General features: G+C 41.1%; 2 protein-coding genes across 2 annotated transcripts in view; both read right to left on the bottom strand.

The window, feature by feature from the left end:
• Nucleotides 1-12,725: 12,725 nt before the first annotated feature.
• LOC120930576 (28S ribosomal protein S25, mitochondrial-like) lies at nt 12,726-20,457 on the bottom strand. Its single transcript, XM_040341751.1, has 2 exons — nt 20,448-20,457; nt 12,726-13,383 (listed from the first exon to the last, which is right to left on the bottom strand). Exons 1-2 carry the CDS (start codon nt 20,455-20,457, stop codon nt 12,920-12,922), a joined length of 474 nt encoding a protein of 157 aa, XP_040197685.1. The 3' UTR covers nt 12,726-12,919.
• Nucleotides 20,458-23,639: 3,182 nt separating this feature from the next.
• Nucleotides 23,640-23,954, bottom strand: part of LOC120933472 (mucin-3B-like) — a 69,865-nt gene continuing 69,550 nt past the window's right edge. Inside the window, exon 10 of the mRNA XM_040346700.1 lies at nt 23,640-23,903. Within this exon, the coding sequence (XP_040202634.1) occupies nt 23,708-23,903 (196 nt within the window). The 3' untranslated portion in view covers nt 23,640-23,707. The remainder of the gene's footprint in view (nt 23,904-23,954) is intronic.

The raw sequence follows: 23,954 nt of genomic DNA, 5'->3' as shown, positions 1-23,954 counted from the left end.
TACCTGTCTGTCGGAGACAGAACGTCTGTCTAACGATGTGGATTGAAGGGAACTCATTGTGTGATGATATTTTGTGTGAATTCTATTGATAAAAGTACGTGATTGAAGCCCCATGGTGTGAAGGGGGGTGGAGATTCCAGTGTCCCTTTGATTACGGTCACCTGCTTGTAACTGCATATAAAGCTGAGAAGAAACCATTAAAGCATTCTTACATTTGAAACCAGAACACAGAGCTGTGTGTCTCGTGTCTGGGGGGAATTCTTATGGGCCGTGTTCGGATTTAACCCCTGTCCCATTTGGGGTTCCGTTACAGTAGGTATTGAATTTATCAGATGTTTTAGTTGTATATATTCCCAGTAGTTGATATCCCACCTGTTTTTTTTTTTTTTATCTCCAGGAATGTTTTTTATCTTTCCCTGTTCTATAATGTCCTTTATTTGTGCAGCCCCCATCTTATTTCCAAACCGTGTCCCTTTACCCGGTATAAAAAAATTTGTTTCCGTAAGTGAAATTAAAGGTGAATTGTAAATCCATTTATTCTGTTTGTGTATTAAATCCCAAACGTTGAAAACATTCTTTGTTAGTTTGTGCGTGTCTACATCCAACACTCTGTACTTTTGTGGTATCCATACGTTTTTGTGAAGTGCTGTTTTACTTATACTATTTTCCATTCAAATCCATTTTTTTATTCTCTTTGTGTTTGTTTCCCCATTCTACCATTCGTGCAATGATCGTGGCCTTATAATATCTCTTTATATCTGGTGCTGCTAATCCTCCGTGTTTTTTTCCTCTTGTTAATGTTGCAAAGTTTACTCTTGCTTTTTTGTTTTTCCATATATATTTTATCAGCATTGTTTTAATGGTCTTGAAGAAACTCTGTGGGATATCTATGGGTAACATCTGGAATTTATGTTATTTTTGGGAGGGTAGGCATCTTAAAAGCGTTTATCCTTCCTAACCATGAAAGTGATCTTGTTATATTCTTTTTTAGATCTGTTTTTATTTCATTTAGCAGAGGGATGAAGTTAGCAAGATACAGACCATCTACTGTAGATGTCAATTTAACCCACAGATACGTTAGCTCTTCTCTCACCCACATGTATGAATATTGTTTTTGCAACGCAAGTTCTTCTTTTTTCTCCAGTCCTATATTTTGAATTTCTGTTTTTATGGGATTTATTTTGAAGTTTGAAAGTTCTCCGTACTTTTTTATTTCCTTAGCTATGTTTGGCAGGGTCACCTTTGGGTTAGTTATGTACATTAAGATATTGTCGGCATACGCCGCTATCTTGTGTTCTTCTTCGCCTATTCTTCTTCGCCTATTCTCGCCCCCTTGGGGTTATTTCGCAGGGTTAACAAAAAAGGTTCCAGCGTTAGTACATATAGAAGTTGCGAGAGCGGGCACCCTTGTCTAGTCCCATTATGCATTTCAAAGGGCAATGACATTTTACCATTAACCGTGAGCATTGCCGTTGGTCTACTGTACAAATTTTGTATCCAGTGTCTAATTTTAGGTCCCATTCCCAGATATTGGAGCGTGTCCATCATAAATCCCCAGTCTACCCTGTCAAATGCTTTCTCGGCATCTATTGACAGGAGTAGAACTGGGGATTTTACGCTCTTGTTTTCCTGCAGTAGTAATATAGTTTTTAGACTATTATCTCTACCTTCTCTTCCGGGTATAAACCCGGTCTGGTCTGGGTCAACCCAATCTGGCATTAGGTCCTTTAATCGAGTGGCTAGGATTTTTGCGTATAGTTTTGTGTCGACATTTTGTAATGCTATAGGCCTATAACTAGAACATAATGTCTTATCTTTCCCAGATTGTGGTATTATAGTGATGTGGGCCATTAACGATTCATGTCGCATTTCTTCTTCTTCCCCTATTTGGTTAAAGTAATCACATAGTCTCGGGATCAATTGGCTCTGAAATTTTTTATAATATTTGATGGTGAACCCATCTGGTACAGGACTTTTCCCCAATGAGTGTTTCTTTTAATGCTCTTATAATTTCTTCCTGTGTAATCCCTGCTTCCAAAGCTGTCAGGCGTTCTTCATGTATTTTTGGCAATTTTGTATTCTTTAAATATTCTTGTGTCTTTTCTTTCCTCTTCTCCTTCTCCTTATGTGTATCTTCCTTTCTAATTGCGTATAATGCACTATAATATGTTTGGAATGCTGTTGCAATATCAACTGTTTTATTCACCATTTCTCCTCTTCCATTCTTTATCTTCTCTATAAAATGTAGTGACTTATTGCGCCTTAACATTTTTGCAAGGTATTTTCCAGGCTTGTTTCCTCCTTTGTATCTGTCCTTTCTGATTCTGTTGAACTCCTTTCTTGTTTCCTGCTCCATTAGGTCTTTCAATGATTCCTTTTTTAGTATTAAGGCACTTTGGATCTCCTTTTCGGCATTTCTCTTATGTCTTTGTTCCAAGTCATATATTTCTTTTAAGATTTTTTTCATATTAATTTCTCTTTCTTTCTTTTTTCTCGCCCCAATAGCTATCAATTGGCCCCTTATAACGGCCTTGTGTGCTTCTCAGATTGTTGCTTTGCTCAATTCTGGTGTGTCATTGGTCAGGAAATACTGGTTCATTTCTGTTTCTATTATCTTCTCTACTTCTTGGTCTTCAATTATATCTTCATTTATTCTCCAGGCTCCTCTCCCCATCACTTCCCTTTTTAATTTTAGCTTCATTGTCACTGGGGCGTGATCTGATATTGTGGCTATGTCTATTAATGTTTCCATTACTACCTCCAATGCTCTATGTTCAATCAGTATGTAGTCCAGTCTGGAGTACGTTCCATGTATTGTTGAATGGTATGTAAAATCTTTTACATTAGGATGTTGGATCCTCCAAACGTCTACTAATTGATGTTCAAATAGTTTTCCTTTTACTCTTCTTAATACTTTTTTTTCTATATCTACAGCCCCGGAAGTGGAATCTAGTTTGCTGTCCATAGTAAAGTTTAAATCTCCAGTCATTATTAAGTAACCTTTTTTAAATTCACCTAGTTCCTTCAAGATCTCTAGCAAATATTTTTTAGGGTGCTTATTGGGGCAGTATACATTTGCCAAGGTGTATTTTATGCCTGATATAGTTCCTCTCAGGAACAGGAATCTGCCTTCAGGATCGACCTTCCTATCCTCAATCTTGAAGTCAACGTTGTTTTCAAAGCCAATTGCCACCCCTTTTGCCCTTTTTGTGGGTGAATCTCCATAATACCATATAGGGATCTTCTTAGAATATAATTTGATATTGCCATCCAATGCCAGATGGGTTTCTTGTAAAAATATTATTTCTGCGCCCTTTCTTTCTAATTCCGTAGCACCATATGTCGCTTCTGTGGAGAGTTTAGCCCTCTAACATTGTATGTTATAAATGTTATCAAATCCATTCTTCTTTTTTGCTTTCTGTCTTTCTTCCCATCTTCCATTTGTACAGGGATGAAGAGACCCCAGGCCCCGTTATGCACCGGGGGTCTCTTCCGCCCCACAACTCTGGAGACAGCAGATCGGCTGGGGGTCCTTTTTTTCTTTTCTTCTCTTTTTTCCTTCCTTTCTTCTTTTGACAAACCATTTTTATCTCCCCCCCCCGCTTTCCCCCCTATCCTCCCTCCCCCCGATCCTCCCCATTTCCCTCCCGCTCTTCAGATGGTCTAGACTAGGGATGAGCTGAACATACCCGCGTTCGCACCAGAACATTCGAACAGACTGACCGTTCGCGCGAACATTTAGAACCCCATTGAAGTCTATGGGACTCGAACGTTCAAATTCAAAAGTGCTAATTTTAAAGCCCAATATGCAAGTTATTGTTGGAAAACGTCTTTGAGAACCCGGGTCTTGCCCCAGGGAACATGTATCAATGGAAAAAAAAGATTTAAAAACTGTATTTTTTTCTTGAGCAGCGATTTTAATGATGCTTAAAGTGAAAAAAAAATTCCTTTAAATATGGTACCTGCTGGGTGTCTATAGTAGTGTCACGTGTTTAGAAATGTCCCTCCACAACATGAGAATACTCTCAGAAAAAAGTAATTTAATACTGCTTGCGGCTTTAATGTAATGTTTGGTCCCTGCAATATGGATAAAAATCATTGAAAAAAATAGCATGAGTTTCCCCGCCACCACTCCCCCCAGGTCATTACAAGACCCAATGCTGATCCTGACCTCCCTGGGGCCCTAAGCAAAATGACATGGCACATTAAAAATGAGAATCGGGGGGGAGGGCACTGACGACAGTGACAAGTCACAAAGTTAAAAGTTGAGAAGCGGGGGGAGGGGGTGTTCTGCTGTCTGAAATGACTCAGCCAGCGAGTTTAGAAGTGGGGTGAGGGGGCGAAAATTACTTCTCACCAGGCGGGGCCTCTAGTAATTTGGGGGGCCCTTTGCAGCTTTGCGGGGCCCTAAGCGGCTTGCATAGTGAGCCTATAGCGAGGATCGGCCCTGACAAGACCGTTTGGCCCTATATACTTTGAACAGCAGTATACAGGCGTTGCAAACAAGATAAGGACTGTAGGTTTCTTAAGTAGAATCAGAACCATGTCATACTTTGCTCCTGCATATTGCAAAATTTCCTAAAGAGACCCTCAACAAACTATATGACACTTGTGCCTGATGAGGCCACTGATGTTCCAGTGGTGGTGGCCCGTGAGACTGTCCATACACGATTGGCCCCCCAAAGTGCACGTGCTGTGTGGCAACAATATGTCGATTATTTTAGGGGTGGGGGGGGGCATTACAATGCCAGATCTTGGCTCAATAAATTATTCTTTTGGGAAATAAAAATTCTAGAAAAAAGGGGGGTTGCCATCCGGGGCCCCCTTTGAACAAATTCTGTGAAGAACTCCTGTTCTCTGAAGGCCTCCATTATTTCTGCAAGTCACAATTTAGCAAAAAAAAAACTAATGTCAGTCAAGCCTTAGCTTTCTCCCCATATCTAATCCACAAACTCATCCACTGATCATAAAGTCCAAAAATCAAGTTTTGTATCGTCGTACTGCACAACCGTTTTCCCAGCGTTTTCTACTGACTGCGAACGATGTTCTAACTCACGCAATAACCCTTTATACACTGCGCATGCGGGAAGCTCTGCACGTATCCCCGCCTATGACGATCGTTTTAGTAATTGGCACGGCCCTTTTCGGTCGGTCAATGCACTTCACTGAAGAAGACATGATGGATGAGACTCAGGAGAGACAGGAAGCTGCAACCACAAGTAAGGAGAGAGGCCAGGCACACACCAGGAGCAGGAGCATGAAACAAGCCACCAGAATGACCTTTTATGAGATGGTGGAGATGGTTGCCATTGTTGAAGAGGAGGACTATGATTGTCTAATAGGGCCTTACAAGAAACCCAAGAAGCTAAAGGGCCAGATCATGGAGAAGGTACGGAGGACTCTCCATGAGAAATTCGGGGTGCAGAGGTCAAGGGATCAGTTGAGGAAGAGGTGGTCAGACTTGAAAAGAAGAGACCCGGAGCAGCTGGAGAGAATTCGAAGAGTCCTCATAAGACGTAAGTAATTTTCATGTGTACTCTGAATATTTGTTTTTATTATTTTGCGGCATGTGCTTTTTATTTCAGTTTGTGTATATATACAGTTCAAGAATAGATGTTTCAAGGTTCATGTTTGTGGGCATAATAATTGGTTGGTCATTCTATTTAAGAACTTTTTATGTGACACCAATTTTTTATTTAATGTAGATGTGTTATTAACTAGATTTAAATAATCCAACTTAAGTCAATATACAGTAAAAGGAGAGTATGCTCAGCACAGCAGTTGGTTACACATATGGACTCAGTAGCACAATGGTTGGCATGGCCGATCCGCCCTATAGGCTCACTATGCAAGCCGCTTAGGGCCCCGCAAAGCTGCCAAATAACTAGAGGCCCCACCTGGTAAGAAGTCATTTTTGCCCCCTCACCCCGCTTCTCAACTCGCTGGCTGCATGGGAGAATAGGCAAGAAGTCAGCACCCCTTACTTCTCAATTTAATGTAAGATGTAATTTCCGACAGCAGAACACCCTCTCCCCCCACGTCTCAACTTCCATTAATGTGACATGTCACTGTCGTCAGCGCCTTCCGCTTCTCATTTTTAATGTGCTATGTCATTTTGCTTCGGGCCCCAGGGAGGTCAGGATCGGCACTGAGTGTTGGTCACAAGAGCAACCTAGTTAGGGTGTCACACAGAGGTAATCCAGTGTATACTTGTTGTTTTTCCATGTAGGAACTTGGCCAAATATAGAGAAATGCAGCAGCTTTGGTAATGGATAAAATCCTGTGTTAAGCTTAGAAGGATTGTAAAAACAGACAATTGTACCACACTTTTTAAAAAGAATGATTGATATTCCTCTTTCAGGCCTCTAATCTTTTTGATTTATGTATCCCCTTTTTTACAATCTCATAGAGCGCAATGAAGCTGCATCAGTGGAGCCGACCAACCCCACACAGAGCCAAGCCCCACCCTTGACGAATGTGCAGGAATTGCAAAATGTCACCACATCAGGTCAGTATCATACAGCACAGCTTCAGGTAATACATGTAGGCCTGCATAATTGTAATACATGTTTTTTTTACAAATTTCAGGAGGTGTCGGAGCTGTTGGGGGCGGATTGGACACCTACAGTGCCCATGTCCTAATTGGGGAGATCAATTTCTGCATGGCAGAAATAGAGGAAACAAACCTCTATTGGAACAAAAAATGAAGAATCTTATTGATGTGCTGGGGAGGGATTTAAAAAAAAAAATATAGATGTAGACAAATATTTCAAATCAAAAAAATATTTCTTGACCAAAAAAAAAAAAATTTAAGAATTTATATTAAGATATTTTTTAAAAAAATAAAAATGACACATTTTAAGTGTGATACAATAAATATTTTTGGATACTCAACAATAGGGATGATTATAACTGATAAACTACAGCGCTACTAAAACCAAAATACACCACACAATTAATAAATAAATGTAAAAAGCTGCAGTATGTGAAAAGGGTTACCAACCAAACAACAAAATGTGAAAAATATAAACATATGCGCTAAAAACAACTAATTTATGTGATACCTTACTAAGATCAATCCAATTGTGATAATAATTCAAAACCCTGAATAGGGGATTAGTCGTGTTGCCACAGTGGGGTGAAGCACACAAAATATATATAGAAAAGTGTAGAGGTCCTCACACGGGAACTTCCGACAGATCTCGTACAGCAGACTCCTCCCCCACGTGTTGCGTCACTTGCCACATGACTTACTCATGCTCTATGCACATTACCCATGAGTAAGTCATGTGGCAAGTGACGCAACGCGTGGGGGAGGAGTCTGCTGTACGAGATCTGTCGGAAGTTCCCGAGTGAGGACCTCTACACTTTTTGTTACTGAGTGGCTTGTTTCAAAGACAGGGAGAGCGTGAGTGGATCGGCGCATAGTATTGGCAGCGGTATTGTCGTGTCTGGCTGTATTACACTATTGTGTTTCCCCTTTTCTTACATGTCCCACACCTGCTGTGGTGTATTGAGGAGGGGGGCTGAAGCCTGTTTTTTGCACCATCACTAATGACCAAGGCTGTGTCGTTGGAGGTACTGAAGTGATTTGAAGCTGAGTATAAGGCACCTGTTTCACAGAGCTGTTGTATCCAGTGACACTCTCACGCTGCTGCTAATCAACATTGTTTAACCCTATATTTTACCATCTACTCTATAGGGACGGTATTCTGAGATTGAGTACTATTTGATGCTCTAAATTAATTAGCTTTGTATTAATTTATTAATTTTTATTAGGGCTGTTACTGATCACAATGTTTCTGTTAGATTAATCGTTTGTTTGTTTTAATCGATTAATCGACTAATTTCAATTAATTATAACGCACATACAGATCCAACTACTTTTAGCTGATCTCCTTGCAGGCTGATTCCCAGTGCAGCTTCCAACCACTGGAAAAATGGCTAGCAGGATACACAAAACACACAAAGGCAGCGCTTGATAGGAATAGCATTAAAACTTTTATAGTCTTCAAGTAGGTAACCAAATAAATATTGCACTGGAGATAAAATCAATGTAGCTACATAAACTGTAAAAATGGTGTGAGTAATACCAAACGGTACCAAAAGCAGTCATAAAAACATGTAGCTAAGTATGATACTGGTATAAAAATGTGTACAACGATACCACTGCTGAATTCAGATGTGGAGAAGTTAACATCAGTCCTTCAGCATGTAGATGTCCCATGAAGGGAACGATCACAACTCCCAGTGGATGGCTGTAGAATCCCAGGTTAATAGAGGGAAGTCATAGAGGGAAGTGTAACAGCCCTTGCATGTGGCAGATAGTAAGGTCCCGCCGGCATGCAGATATGAAGGCACAGCAAAGGAGCCCTTCAGGTGGACACGGCAAGCCCCGCCGGTGTCCGTAATGTTACTGGATCTCCAACGGAACTCCCTGAAGACCCAGAAGCCGGCGGAGAGGTGAGTACCAATCAAAAGAATTTTAATCGATCAAAAAAATTTTGATCGATCAAAAAAATTTAAGATTAATTGATTAATTAAAAGTTAATTTGCACAGCCCTAATTTTTATACACTAATTTTTTTCCTCATCTATATATATTTTGTGTGCTTCACCCCACTGTGGCAACACGACTAATCCCCTATTCAGGGTTTTGAATTATTATCACAATTGGATTGATCTTAGTAAGGTATCACATAAATTAGTTGTTTTTAGCGCATATGTTTATATTTTTCACATTTTTAACAATAGGGATGAGCTTCGAGTTCGAGTCGAAATCATGTTCGACTCGAACATTGCCTGTTCGCCTGTGCGGCGAACAACGAACAATTAGGGGTGTTCGCGTCAAATTCTAAAAGCCGCGGAACTCCCTGTTAAAGTCTATGGGAGAAATCTAAAGTGTTCATTTTAAAGGCTAATATGCAATTTATTGTCCTAAAACGTGTTTGGGGACCTGGGTCCTGTCCCAGGAAACGTATCAATGCAAAAAAAGTTTTAAAAACGGCCGTTTTTTCAGGAGCATTGAATTTAATAATGCTAAAAGTGAAACAATAAAAGTGTAATATTACTTTAAATTTCGTACCTAGGGGGGTGTAAAGTCAGCATGTGAAAAAGCGCATGTTTCCCATACATAGAACTGTCCCTGCACAAAGTGTCATTCCTGAAAGAAAAAAAGGCATTTAAAACCGGCTTTGCGGCTCTAATGAATTGTCGGCTCTGGCAATTACAGAGATGATTCATTCATAAAAAATAAAAATATAAAAGCTGGTGGTCCCCCCAAATTCTATTAACAGGCCCTTTAGGTCTGATATGGATATTAAGGGGAACCCCGCCGTCAATTTAAAAAAAAATTACGTGGGGTTCCCCCCAAATATCCATACCAGACCCTTCAGGTCTGGTGTGGATTTTAAGGGGAACACCACCCCAAATTTAAAAAAAAAATGGCGTGGAGTTCCCCCAAAAATCCACACCAGACCCTTATCCGAGCACGTTAACCTGGCCGGCCGCAGAAAAGAGGGGGGACAGAGTGCGGCCCCCCCCCTCTCCTGAACCGCACCAGGCCACATGCCCTCAACATGGGGAGGATGTCCCCATGTTGATGGGGACAAGGGCCTCATCCCCACAACCCTTGCCCAGTGGTTGTGGGGGTCTGCGGGCGGGGGGCTTATCAGAATCTGGAAGACCCCTTTAACAAAGGGAACCCCCAAATCCTGCCCCCCCTATGTGAATTGGTAATGGGGTACACTGTACCTCTACCATTTCACGAAGGAAGTGTAAATAGTTAAAAAAAACACACAGACACCGTAGAAAAAAATCCTTTATTAATAAAAAAAAAAATCCACTCTCGGCCCGGCCCCCCGCTCCAACGTTGTCTTCTATCCAGCGACAGATGATCTCTCCAGCAACGGGTGATCAGCGGTCCGGTCCAGCGATGAGAAGATCCATTCGTCCAGAGCGCAGCAGGCGAGCTCCTCTCTCCGCTGGGCTGTGTCCAATGACGCGCTGGAGCTGTGACATTTCTTATATAGGGGAAGCGGCCACCCGTCACGTGACCCCGCCCCCTCTGACGCACCCTCGTACGTCACTGGGAAAGCCCGGTCTTTCCCGGTCTTTCCCAGTGACGTATGAGGGTGCGTCAGAGGGTTTAAAGGTTAATAAATAGGGTAATAAAGGTTTTTAACCCCTGATTGCCCCTAGAGTTAACCCTTTCACCCCCTATTGCCAGCATCACTAAGCGATCGTTTTTCTGTTCGCTGTATTAGTGTCGCTGGTGCCGCCTGGTAGCTAGTTATTTTTTGAGGTTCGCTGCCAGGTTTTTATAGCATTAGGTACCCCCATACATTTTCTAAATAAAGGTTTTAACCCCTGATTGCCCCTAGAGTTAACCCTTTCACCAGTGATCACCGTATAAGTGTTACTGGTGACGCTGGTTAGCCAGTTAGTTATTTAGTTATTTAGGTTCGCCGCCAGGTTTTTATAAAGCGTCATAAAGCGTCATAAAGCGTATAAAGCGTACCTAATAAAGGTTTTAACCCCCTGATTGCCCCTGATTTCACCAGTGATCACCGTATAAGTGTTACGGTTGATGCTGGTTACGGTAGTTAGTTTGCTGTTTATAGCATCAGGGCACCCGCCGTATATAACCCAATAAAAGTTTAACCCCCTGATCGCCCGGCGGGTGATATCAATTACATTTTTGCGTCAGTTACGGTCTGCGTCGCCCAAGGTTACACCCACGCGCAAAGCATACACCCCCCTTAGTGGTATAGTATCTGAACGGATCAATACCTGATCTGATCAGATCTATACTAGCGTACCCAGCAGTTTAGGGTTCCCAAAAATGCATTGTTAGCGGAATCAGCCCAGATACCCGCTAGCACCTGAGTTTTGCCCCTCCGCCCAGCCCAACCCACCCAAGTGCAGTATCGATCGATCACTGTCACTTACAAAACACAACACACATAACTGCAGCGTTCGCAGAGACATGCCTGATCCCTGAGATCGCTAACAGTTTTTTTTGGAAGCGTTTTCTAAGTAAAAAATAAAAACACAAAAAATATATAAAATAAAAAAAACAAAAATAGTTGTCGTTTTATTGTTCTCTCCCTCTCTATTCTCTCTCTATTGTTCTGCTCTTTTTTACTGTATTCTATTCTGCAAAGTTTTATTGTTATTATGTTTTTTCATGCTTTCTTTTCAGGTATGTAATTTACTTTACTGTTTTCAGGTACGCCATTCAGCTGTTGCGCGGACTTATTTATCTTGACAGCAACAGCGTTTGCTCCCACGATATATAAAGCCGTGACTCCAGTGCTGTAGGAGCATGGTGGCATTATGGGCGGAGGAGCGATTTTGCTCCAAATGCCGCGTACATACGGTCGAAATTCCAACGGAGGCTTGCCCGTGGAAAAGTCCGACCGTGTGTACGCGGCATAACTTTTTTGCAGGAGGATGCCCCCATGCTTCGGCATATATAAATGATGCATGTATGCCCATCATTAGAAATGGGTGGATGAAGGGAGGTATTCTAATGGTGGGCATACCCACCGATCAATCTTTTTTTCGTTCAGCCAACAGGCTGCATGAAAAAAAAGATTACAATACATGTCCAACAAGAACCATCAACGTACTGGTATGTTGCTGGACTTTGAATGGTTATACCAGAATGATGCCTGCGGGTTTAAGTATCATCTTGGTATCATTCTTTTCAGCCAGCGGTCGGCTTTCATGTAAAAGCAGTCCTACCGCCATATTAGCCTCTAGACTGCTTTTACATTCAGTGGGAGGGAATGTCCCCCCACCGAATATAAACAGCACCATTGGGAAATTGGGAAAGCATTTTATCATACCGATCCTGGTGTGGTCAGATGCTTTGAGGGCAGATGATAGATCTAGGGTCTAATAGACAGTACCTGTCACTAACTATTGCTATCATAAGGGATATTTACATTCCCTGAGATAACAATAAAAATGGTAAAAAATAAATAAAATGGAAAGAACAGTTTACAAATAAAATAAAAAAAGCACCCCTGTCCCCCCCCTGCTCTTGCGCAAAGGCGAACGCAATCGTCGGTCTGGAGTCATATGTAAACAGCAATTGTACCATGCATGTGAGGTATCACCGCAAAGGGCAGATCGAGGGCAGTAATTTTAGCAGTAGACCTCCTCTGTAAATCTAATGTGGTAACCTGTAAAGGCTTTTAAAGGCTTTTAAAAATGTATGTAGTTTGTCGCCACTGCGCGTTTGTGCGCAATTTTAAAGTATGTCGTGTTTGATATCTATGTACTCGGCCTAAGATCATCTTTTTTATTTTATCAATAATTTGGGCAATACAGTGCTTTAAAATAAAAAAAAAACGTGTATTTTTTCCCAAAAAAATGCGTTTGAAAAATCGCTGCGCAAATAGTGTGTGGAAAAAAAAATGCAACACCCGCCATTTTATTCTGTAGGGCCTTTGCTTTAAAAAAATATATAATGTTTGGGGGTTCAACTTAACTTTCTTGCAAAAAAATAAAAATTTGTATGTAAACAAACAGTGTCAGAAAGGGCTTTGTCTTTAGAAGTGGTTAGAAGAGTGGGTGATGTGTGACATAAGCTTCTAAATGTTGTGCATATAATGCCAAGACAGTTCAAAATCCCCCCAAATGACCCCATTTTGGAAAGCAGACACCCCAAGCTATTTGCTGAGAGGCATGTCGAGTCCATGGAATATTTTATATATATTTTTTTTAGAACTGATGACTTTTAATTTAACAGGAGTATAGAAAAATATTCAACCAATCCAGGCAGACAATACAAATGTAACTATACAAGAATGTGTCCTGGTGAGTAAGGAGCACTCTGGAGCTGGGTGATCATTAAATAATAGTCCGGCTTCGACATACTCATCCATAGCAGCTTGGGGGAGGGGTGGGGCTCACACCGCGCTCTCCGCTTTCTTTTTACTTTTATATTTTCCCGTCATTTCCTTCGGCAGCGGCACCAGCCCTGGGCAGGTCACCTGACCCTCCACCTCGCACATGCATTCCCTCAAGTAGTACTTCTTCGGGCCAAAGTTGGCCGGGTGGGACAGCACCATCTTGGCTTTCTCTTCGGCTTTAAGCACTTCCTCGCTCTTCCCCAGAATCTTCTTCACATGCTGCACAATTTCCGTGTGGCTCTTTTCCTTCATGTCAACGAGAACCTGCTCGCCGTTGTCTAAATAAAACCGCAGGAATGGAGACAGGGTCATGTTCTTGAAGGTCACGATCTGAACCCAAGGATTCTTATACTGGATTTGAGGAATATTAAAGAACACAACATTTCTGGCCCCCAGGCCGGGCTCCCCCAGGGAGATATTGGAGGGTTCCGGCTGATCGAAAATCTCCCCTTCATCGGCATCTTCAGGACATCCGAATATTTTATATTTTGACACAAGTTGCGGCAAAAATAAATATTTTTTATTTTTTTGGCGCAAAGTTGTCACTAAATTATATATTTCTCAAACATGCCATGGGCATATTTGGAATTACACCCCAAAATACATTCTGCTGCTTCTCCTGAGTATGGGGATACCACATGTGTGAGACTTTTTGGGAGCCTAGCCGCGTACGGGACCCCAAAAACCAATCACCGCCTTCAGGCTTTCTAAGGGTGTACATTTTTGATTTCACTCCTCTCTACCTATCACAGTTTCGGAGGCCATGGAATGCCCAGATGGCACAAACCCCCCCCCCCCCCCCAAATGACCCCATTTTGGAAAGTAGACACCACAAGCTATTTGCTGAGAGGTATGGTGAGTATTTCGCAGATCTCGCTTTTTGTCACAAAGTTTTGAAAATGTAAAAAAGAAAAACAAAAATACATTTTTATTTTCTTTCTTCATTTTTAAACACAAATGAGAGCTGTAAAATACTCACTATGCCTCTCAGAATATAGCTTGGGGTGTCTACTTTCCAAAATGGGGTCATTTGGGGGGGGGGTTTGTGCTATTTTGGCATTTTATGGCCTTCGAAACTGTGATAGGTAATTGAGGAGTGAAATCAAAAATTTGCGCCCTTAGAAATGCTAAAGGCGGTGCTTGGTTTTTGGAGCCCCATACACGGCTAGGCTCCCAAAAAGTCCCACACATGTGGTATCCCCGTACTCAGGAGAAGCAGCAGAATGTATTTTGGGGTGCAATTCCACATATGCCCATGACATGTGTGAGCAATATATCATTTAGTGACAATGTTTTGTAAATTTTTTATTTTTTTTTGTCATTATTCAATCACTTGGGACTAAAAAAAACAAATATTCAATGGACTCAACATGCCTCTCAGCAGTTTCCTTGGGGTGTCTACTTTCCAAAATTTGGGGGGGGGGGGGGGGTTTGTACTGCCCTGCCATTTTAGCACCTCAAGAATTGAAATAGGCAGTCATAAATTAAAAGCTGTGTAAATTCCAGAAAATTTACCCTAGTTTGTAGACGCTATAACTTTTGCGAAAACCAATAAATATACGCTTATTGCAATTTTTTTTACTGAAGACATGTGGCTGAATACATTTTGGCCTAAATGTTTGACTAAAATTTAGTTTATTTGATTTTTTCTTATAACAAAAATTTGAAAATTTCATTTTTTTAAAAAAAAATCTGTCTTTTTCCGTTTATATCGCAAAAAATAAAAATCGCAGAGGCAATCAAATACCATCAAAAGAAAGCTCTATTTGTGGGAAGAAAAGGATGCAAATTTAGTTTCGGTACAACATTGCATGACCTCGCAATTACCAGTTAAAACAGCGCAGTGCCAAATTGTAAAAACACCTTTGGTCCTTTAGCTGCATATTGGTCCGGGGCTTAAGTGGTTAAAAAGGAGGTCCACTTAAAAGAAAAATATTAAAGCCAGCAGCTACAAATACTGCAGCTGCTGACTTAAAAAAAATGGACACTTACCTGTCCAGGGTGCCTGTGATGTCGGCAGCCGTAGCCGAATCAGGAACTGAAGCGTTGCGGCTTCACTTCCCGGTTTCCTACTGCGAATGCACAACTCGTGCGGCGCATCCTAACTGGTCCCCACTGTCTTCTGGGACCTGTGTGTTTCCAAGAAGACAGCGGGGGGAGGGGATGGGGCGTGACCCCCGCAGGAGTCTTTGTCCGGAAGTGGGTGCAAATACCTGTATATACAGGTATCTGCACCCCACTCCCCCTGAAAGGTGGAAAATGTGACACCGGAGGGGGGTGGGGGGTTGTTCCGAAAAGTGGAGGTTCCATTTTTTTGTGGACCTCCGTTTTAACATAGATGCCTAAATTAAGGACATGTAGCAGTAGAGCTGTCAACATGGTCATCACACTTCTAAATAGCAATGCCATGGATGGAAATTGCCAGCAATGAGGGGCAAACAGTGCAAAGTATTATCAGAAAGCTAACTACTTTGTCCTCAGCAGCTCAGCAGTCATTTTCAGAATCTCAGATCTTAGAACCCCAATACACACGATCCGGTTATCGGACACATAATCATCCGTTTTTTTTTTTGGATCGTGTATATGAGGCTTTAGTGTACTTTCTAGAACTATACCACTCCATGCACTGCCACATCAAACAAGTGAAATGAGATTTGGTGTAGTGATCAGTAAAAAAAAAAATAATGGAAAAACAACAAAAAACCCACACGAGTTGTAGAAAAAAGTCACAATTATTTTTATTATTACCTAATTGATAATGTTACTGATTTACTAAAACTGGAGGGTGCAATCTGGTGCAGCTATGCATGGTAGCCAATCAGATTTTAGTAACATGTTACCTGGGTAACAGACTGAAAAATACACTAGTGAGTAGCTGCGCCTTCTCAATGTATCCACATTGATCAGTGATTTTTATGTGGTTTAAAACGCAACCTCTAATCTTCATCTATGTGCATGAACTCAGAAAACCTTTTTTTATATACCCTGTTTCCCCAAAAATAAGACCTACCCTGAAAATAAGACCTAGCGTTATTTTCCAAGAGGGCTGCAATATAAGCCCTACCCCGAAAATAAGCCTAGTTAAAAATGCTTGTAAAATCCAATAATCCACTATATTACAGTAGTTTATAATGTACAATGTGTGTGTTTCTGTAATATAATTGCGGGGAAGAGAGCTCCGGCGGGTAACAAAAATGCAGAGCGGCGCTATAACAAATGTATTTGGCACAATTATATTACAGAAACGCACACATTGTACATTATATACTCCTGTAATAGAGTGGATTATAGGATTGTACAAGCATTTTAACTCAGTTTACACTGGGGATTCCTGATAGGCAGGGAGGGAGAGGGGGAGAGAAGACAGCACATTACATGGTAAGACCTACCCCGAAAATAAGCCCTACTGTGTCTTTTGTTGGCATAATTAATATAAGACCCGGGCTTATTTTCGGGGAAACACGGTATATATATTAACCACTTGACAACTGGGCACCTAAACCACCTTCCTAAACAGACCAATTTTCAGCTTTCGGTGTTCTCACATTTTGAATGACAATTACTCGGTCATGCAACATTGTACCCATATGAAATTTTCGTCCTTTTTTCCCCACAAATAGAGCTTTCTTTTGGTGGTATTTAATCACCTCTGTGTTTTTTTATTTTTTGTGCTATAAATGAAAAAAGACTGAAAATTTTGCAAATAAGTAATTTTTTTTTCATAAATTTGGGCAAAAATTTATACTGCTACATATCTTTGGTAAAAATAACCAACATTTGTGGATATTATTTAGTCGGGTGAAAGTTATAGGGTCTACAAACTATGGTGCCAATTACTGAAAATGTATCAATTTGATCACACCTGAAGTACTGACGGCCTATCTCATTTCTTGAGACCCTAACAAGCCAGTAAAGTACAAATACCTCCCAAATGACCCCTTTTTGGAAAGTAGACATTCCAAGGTGGTTAGTAAGAGGCAAAAATTCAAAAATTGAAAAATTCGAAATTCGAAAATTGAAAAATTCGAAATTCGAAAATTGAAAAATTCAAAATTTGAAACATTTTTCAATTCGAATTTCAAATTTTTCAATTTTCGAAATTTGGAAATTTGGTATTTCCAAATTTTCGTATTTTAGAATATTTTCGTAAATTGAAAAATAAAAAACTTGAAATTTCGAAAATTGAAAAATTCCAAAATTCGAAATACGAAACTTCGGAAATACGAAAATTCGAAATTTGAAAAATACGAAATACGAAACTTCGGAAATACGAAAATTCGAAATTTGAAAAATACGAAATTTGAAAATTGAAAAAAACGAAGTTCGAAGTTCGAAATTCGAAATTTTGAAAATTGAAAAATTCGAAAATCGAAATTTCGAAAATTGAAAAATTACTCGGTCATGCAACATTGTACCCATATGAAATTTTCGTCCTTTTTTCCCCACAAATAGAGCTTTCTTTTGGTGGTATTTAATCACCTCTGGGTTTTTTTATTTTTTGTGCTATAAATGAAAAAAGACTGAAAATTTTGCAAATAAGTAATTTTTTTTCATAAATTTGGGCAAAAATGTATACTGCTACATATCTTTGGTAAAAATAACCAACATTTGTGGATATTATTTAGTCGGGTGAAAGTTATAGGGTCTACAAACTATGGTGCCAATTACTGAAAATTGATCAATTTGATCACACCTGAAGTACTGACGGCCTATCTCATTTCTTGAGACCCTAACAAGCCAGTAAAGTACAAATACCCCCCAAATGACCCCTTTTTGGAAAGTAGACATTCCAAGGTAGTTAGTAAGAGGCAAAAATTCGAAAATTGAAAAATTCGAAATTCGAAAATTGAAAAATTCGAAATTCGAAAATTGAAAAATTCAAAATTTGAAACATTTTTCAATTCGAATTTCAAATTTTTCAATTTTCGAAATTTGGAAATTTGGTATTCCCAAATTTTCGTATTTTAGAATATTTTCGTAAATTGAAAAATAAAAAACTTGAAATTTCGAAAATTGAAAAATTTCAAAATTCGAAATACGAAACTTCGGAAATACGAAAATTCGAAATTTGAAAAATACGAAATTTGAAAATTGAAAAAAACGAAGTTCGAAGTTCGAAATTCGAAATTTTGAAAATTGAAAAATTCGAAAATCGAAATTTCGAAAATTGAAAAATTCGAAAATCGAAATTTCGAAAATTTTATCAAATTTGGAATTTTTCAAATTTGGCATTTTTCAATTTTCGAATTTTTCAATTTTTCGAATTTCGAAAATTGTAAAAATTCGAAATTCGAAAATTGAAAAAATCGAAAATTGAAAAAAATGTATTTCCGAATATTTTCGTATTTCCGAATTTCGAAATTTCGAAAATTGAAAAATAAAAAACTCAAAATTTCGAATTGAAAAATTCCAAAATTCGAAATACAAAACTTCGAAAATCCGAAATTTCGAAAATTCGAAAATTCAAAAATTCGAAAACGGAAAAATTGGAAAATTGAAAAATTGGAAAATTCAAAAATTCGAAAATTCAAAAATTCGAAATTTCGAAAACATCGACATTCTAAATTTCGAAAAATGCGAAATTCGAAATTTCGAAAATTGAAAAAAAAAATATTTCGTTTCATTCGGCAGAGGTGGTACTAATGGCACCTATGGGCACTGGTGGCACTGATGGACACTGGTGGCACCGATGGGTACTGAAGTGACAGAGGTGGCACTGATGGGCACTGGTGGCACTGATGTGGCACTGAATAAACTTGTAGTGGCACTGATGAGACTTGTAGTGGCACTGATGAGCCTTGTAGTGGCACTGATGGACACTAGTGGCACTTCTGGGTACTGTAGTGGCACTGATGGCACTGATGGGTACTGTAGTGGCACTGATGGCACTGCTGGGTACTGTAGTGATACTGCTGGGTACATTAGGGGCACTGATGGGTAGTTTATGGCACAGATTGGCACTGTGTGGCACTGTAGGGCACTTCTGGGCACTGTAGTGGTCCAAAAAAAAGGAAATAAACTCACTGTTTTTCACTGTAATCTCTTCTCTCCTCACACACTGTATCGGTGTGAGGAGAGAAGAGAGATGGACCTCACTGTGACCCCTGTTTGTTTAAATTGTGATCACTCCCTCATTGGAGGGAGCGATCACATGGTAAAAGACCGTTTTCATTGGTCCTTTACCCTTAACCGTGTTGTGCAGGGTTCCGTGAACCCGGCGAGCATGGACAGGGGACGCACAAGAAACGCGATAACGGGAGGACGTCCATAGATGTCCTCCCAGAATAACTCGACCGCGCTGTAGCCGTATATCGGCTATGGCACGATCGGCAAGAGGTTAAAATGCCAGTGCGGGGGGCGTGGCCGGATCCTGAGTGAGATGACTGCACACTAACACCGCTCTGATCCATGGCAGCTTTCCATGGCACACACAGCCAGATGATCAAATTTCCACAGCAGCGACTCCCAACGCCAACACCCTGAGACATCAGGGAGCATGTCTAAGAGGAGGAAAGACCGATCTTTGAAAAAAGAACAGTTTACTGAGTATTAGTATGCGCTATGATATCCTCCAGGAATACTACCGATACCTCGAGTCACACCAGAAAGGCAGAGGGAGATTAGGGAAAAGTGCGCACGGGGTGTGCCGGGTGTACCTGGGCACACCCTAATCACCCCATGTGCATTAGCATTATCCAGGAGCAGCACCAGGTGGGTGGTTGGGGGTGCCAGTGGCCAGAGTAAAGGCCCTCATTATAATAAAGTCTAGGTTCAACTTACACCCGTGTAGCGCCTGGCTACTTTCATAGCAGGTGCTGCTGTCAATTTAAAGGGTGGCCAGAGAGTTAGTTGCCTCTGACTGTGTTTGTTTGACTAAATTTTAGGGCAGGTGGCAGCAGTAGAGTCAAGGTAGTGTGGATATTTCTCCTCGGCAGCCAATCAGGAGGGTTGATCGCCTCACTGTGCATGCTGGGAGGGGTATTTAGGGGGCGCACGCTATTGGTTGGGGGTCGTCTTGGCAGGCATTCCGCCTGGGCAGTCATCCCACCACCCCCCGTGTGTGGCCCTCCTGGCCAGGGTGTGTGTGTTGCAGCGTTCCTAGCTCCGGGACCACGTTGGTTCGGAGCAAATGATCTGCTTTGCGGCCTCAGTGTGTAGACTGGGTCTGCAGCTGTAGAATTGTCCCGTGCTGTACGTCCTGATGGAAGAAGCCGAACGATGAAGGTCGCCTATCAGTATCTGAAATTAAACAAGCTGTGCAAAGGAGTGCTTAATCCAGTGTTAAGAAGGATTTTGGACCGAGAACATCTCCGCTCTTTGGGAAGGTCTGTGGCAGAGACTTTGCTAAAGTTCCAAGTGACATTGTGGCTGCTAGACCAGTGAGAGCGGACTATCCAGATGCAGTATACCCACTCTGGCTAGAGTGGCGACGTAAGTTGTCGTTGGAAGCAGGACTGCTTCTGAAACCTTGTTATGGCCTAAATCCATTACTTACCATTTCTTCTATCATCTTACCTACTACTACCTTTTACCATTTTTACCCCGTTGGGTAATAAAGCACAAGAAAAGATACTTACAGTGTGGACATTATTACAGCTCTCATCCAGTACCCTAGACGGCGGAGAAACAGAGGTAACGTGCCACCCAAATCAAACCAGCAGCTCCTTTTGGTTTACTGAAATATGCTTCCAATCAGCTGTCTCCCACCCCCAGAGCCCCCTTCCTGTGACAGCAGGTAGCATTAATGTGTTTGAACTTTGGGGTGCACACCATAATGCGATAGGCTGCGCACACCTATGTTAGGGAAGTAAACAAGTGCCTGAGGAGCTGGTGTAGTAAGGAGGGGTTTGGGTTCCAGGTGGACTGGACCGACTTCTCAGTCGGTCACCAGTACTATAGAAGGGACAGACTGCACCTAAACGAGGAGGATGCAGATCTGCTGAAAGTAAAGATGGCCAAAAAGTTAGAGGAGTTTTTAAACTAGGTGATGGGGAGGGGGGGGGGGTCCAGAGATAGTCAGGATGGAACATATTCCAGAGGGTAGTATTGGGGGAATTAGTGGTAGGTTGACTAAAACGCATAAACCCAAGGTAAGTATAGTAACAAGTCCTAGTTGCAATTTCGGAACACCCAATAAGAAAATAGTATGCGACCGGTCTAAACTTTGTGGCATGTTCAGTTTTTACCTTTCTTGTGGGTGATATGAGAGGAGGGATCTGGTAACCATTAGGAAGGAATGTTCTGAGGGAAAACAACTGCCGAAGGAAGGAGGAAAGATAAGAGGAGTACCCTAGAAGATTGGCCATTATAACAAATGTTTTTTTTTAAGCTCTGGGGTGAGGGTACTGTACATCTGATGGAGGGTGCACAGGGATCCATTTGTCATATGCACAGAGGTGGATCAGAGTGAAGATTGGTGTTTTCACAGCATCTGTGTTTTTTTTTCTCTATCACATATTGGACTATAATATTGTTTATCATCACCAAAGATTGGACTTTTCACTATTAATTGATTGATTCACAATCACATTGTTTTCATTAATTGTATTGTATATTATTTATATATTATTTAATTTTCATCAATTTATTTCGATTACTATATCATATGATTGGGAGTTTATGTGAAGGTGAGAGCACTTGCACTTTACTGAGGAGTGGGAGGTTGTTTTGAGCACTTTACATATTTAGGGGGGGGGTCACACACACTTTATTATATTATTAAAGTGGTTGTAAACCCACTTTTTTCACTTTTGCCTACAGGTAAGCCTATAATAAGGCTTACCTGTAGGTATAAAGAATATCTCCTAAACCTGTACGATATGCGCAGGGGGGATCCTCGGCTGAAGGGCCGGCCCCGCCGACCCATGCCGCAAAGGAAATCTCCCGCACGCATGCGCGGGAGTGATGTCATCGCCGCTCCAGCCAATCACAGCGCTGGAGCGGCGATACCCGGAAGACACGCTCGGCTCGGCGTGGACCAGGTGAATTACCTACCTCGTTCCAAGGTAAGTATTTCATAATTAGCTAATAAGCGGTGCAGGTGTAAAAAAAAAAAAAAAATTATATGCGGGTTTACAACCGCTTTAACACTTCATGTTCACTTAGCGCTGCACTCATTTGCCATTCATTTTCTGTAGTATCACATGTAGCGCCTGGTTACTTCTAAGAACCGGCGCTAATTTAAATTTAGAGGGGGTCAGAGAGTTAGTTAGCTCTGACCAGGCTGATTTGTTTGAATTTCTGTCTCTGTCTCAGCTTGGCTGTGCCGTGGGCTCATTCTGTCGCTTCTGGGGTTCTGATCCCACCCCAGGACGACAGGTGGCAGGTGTGTTTTTTACAACTATTTACACTTCCTTCGTGAAATGGTAGGGGTACCCCATTACCAATTTACATAGGGGGTGGATTTTTGGGGGAACTCAACGCCATTTTTAAAAAACAAATTGAGGTGGAGTTCCCCTTAAAATCCACACCAGACCTGAAGGGTCTGGAATGGATATTTGGGGGGAACCCCATGTCATTTTTTTTTAAATTGATGGCGGGGTTCCCCTTAATATCCATACCAGACCTGAAGGGCCTGATAATTGAATTTGGGGGGACCCCCACGCTTTTTTTTTTATGAATGAATTCTCTCTGAATTGCCGGGAGCCGACAATTCATTATAGCCGCAAGTCCGGTTTTAAATGACTTGTTTTCTTTCAGAAATGACACTTTGTGCAGAGACAGTTCTAAGTACGGGAAACATGCGCTATTTCACATGCTTACTTTACACCCCCCCCCAGGTACGAAATTTAAAGGAATATTTCACTTTTATTGTTTCACTCTAAGCATTATTAAATTCACTGCTCCCGAAAAAATGTCAGTTTTTAAAACTTTTTTTTGCATTGATACATGTTTCCTGGGACAGGACCCAGGTCCCCAAATACTTTTTAGGACAATAACTTGCATACAGTATTAGCCTTTAAAATTAGCACTTTAGATTTCAAATGTTCGATTCCCATAGACTTTAACGGGGTCCAAAAGTTCACACGAACGTTTGGTGTGTTCGCAGGTTCTGGTGCGAACCGAACAGGGGGGTGTTCGGCTCATCCCTACTCGGCTGGGTAATAAAGAGCACAGAAAAAGACACCTGTCATGGACATTCCATTACTGCTGCTTTCACTATATACCCCTAGATGGCGGAGGAGCCAAGAGGTAACATGCCACCCAAAACAAACCAGCAGCTCCTTCGGGGGGTAGTGCTACACACATATTTAGGAAGTGTGGGGAGTGCTGGCAGCTCTTTGTTTATTGGTAAGTCTGCATAGCTGCTCTGTAGGTTTTGACACATAATTACATAGTCAGGTCACATGGTATTGACATCACACATTTGGCAGTGTATCAGATCCTAAATGACAGCCGAGTCCCTCCCTCCTCCTCCATGCCCCGTAACTAAAAAAAAAAACACAGTGGGTGGGATGTCACTTCTAGATTGATGGATGATCCGCCTCCCATAAAAGCATGAGGACACAGGCTATAGTGGATGCAAGGGAAGATGACCACACAGATTTGCAAGAGATGAAAACTTTATTCTATAAAATTCCTAGTGGATATCAAAAACGTGTTCATAGTACATCTAATAAATATATTACAAATTATAGATAGATACAAGTTGTTTAAAGTATTAATACATATTGAAAACATTATTTTCATCAAGTCAATATCTTTTACACGTGTTTCTAAAAAAAAAACAAAAAAAACAATACAATGCCACATTTTAACTATAAGACAATTTAGCATGAAATGTGGCTACTCAACAGTCTCATAGCACAATTCTTTACGTGGAGCCGACTGGGACTTTACTCTGTACAGGCAGATTCCCAGAGTGATGATGATGATGACAAGGACAGCTAGAGCAACTCCTCCACCAATATACAGGCCGAGCTTCAATATCTTCCCATCGCAATGGTTGTCTGTGTATAAGTAGTCATCTCCTACTGGACAGCTGGGGATATAAAGAACCTTTTCCAATTATAAAAGAATTATGCATGATCAA

This window comes from Rana temporaria, chromosome 3 (genome assembly GCF_905171775.1).
Source record: "Rana temporaria chromosome 3, aRanTem1.1, whole genome shotgun sequence".
Classification (NCBI taxonomy): Eukaryota; Metazoa; Chordata; class Amphibia; order Anura; family Ranidae; genus Rana; species Rana temporaria.
This window is presented reverse-complemented; position numbering and strand designations above follow the sequence as displayed.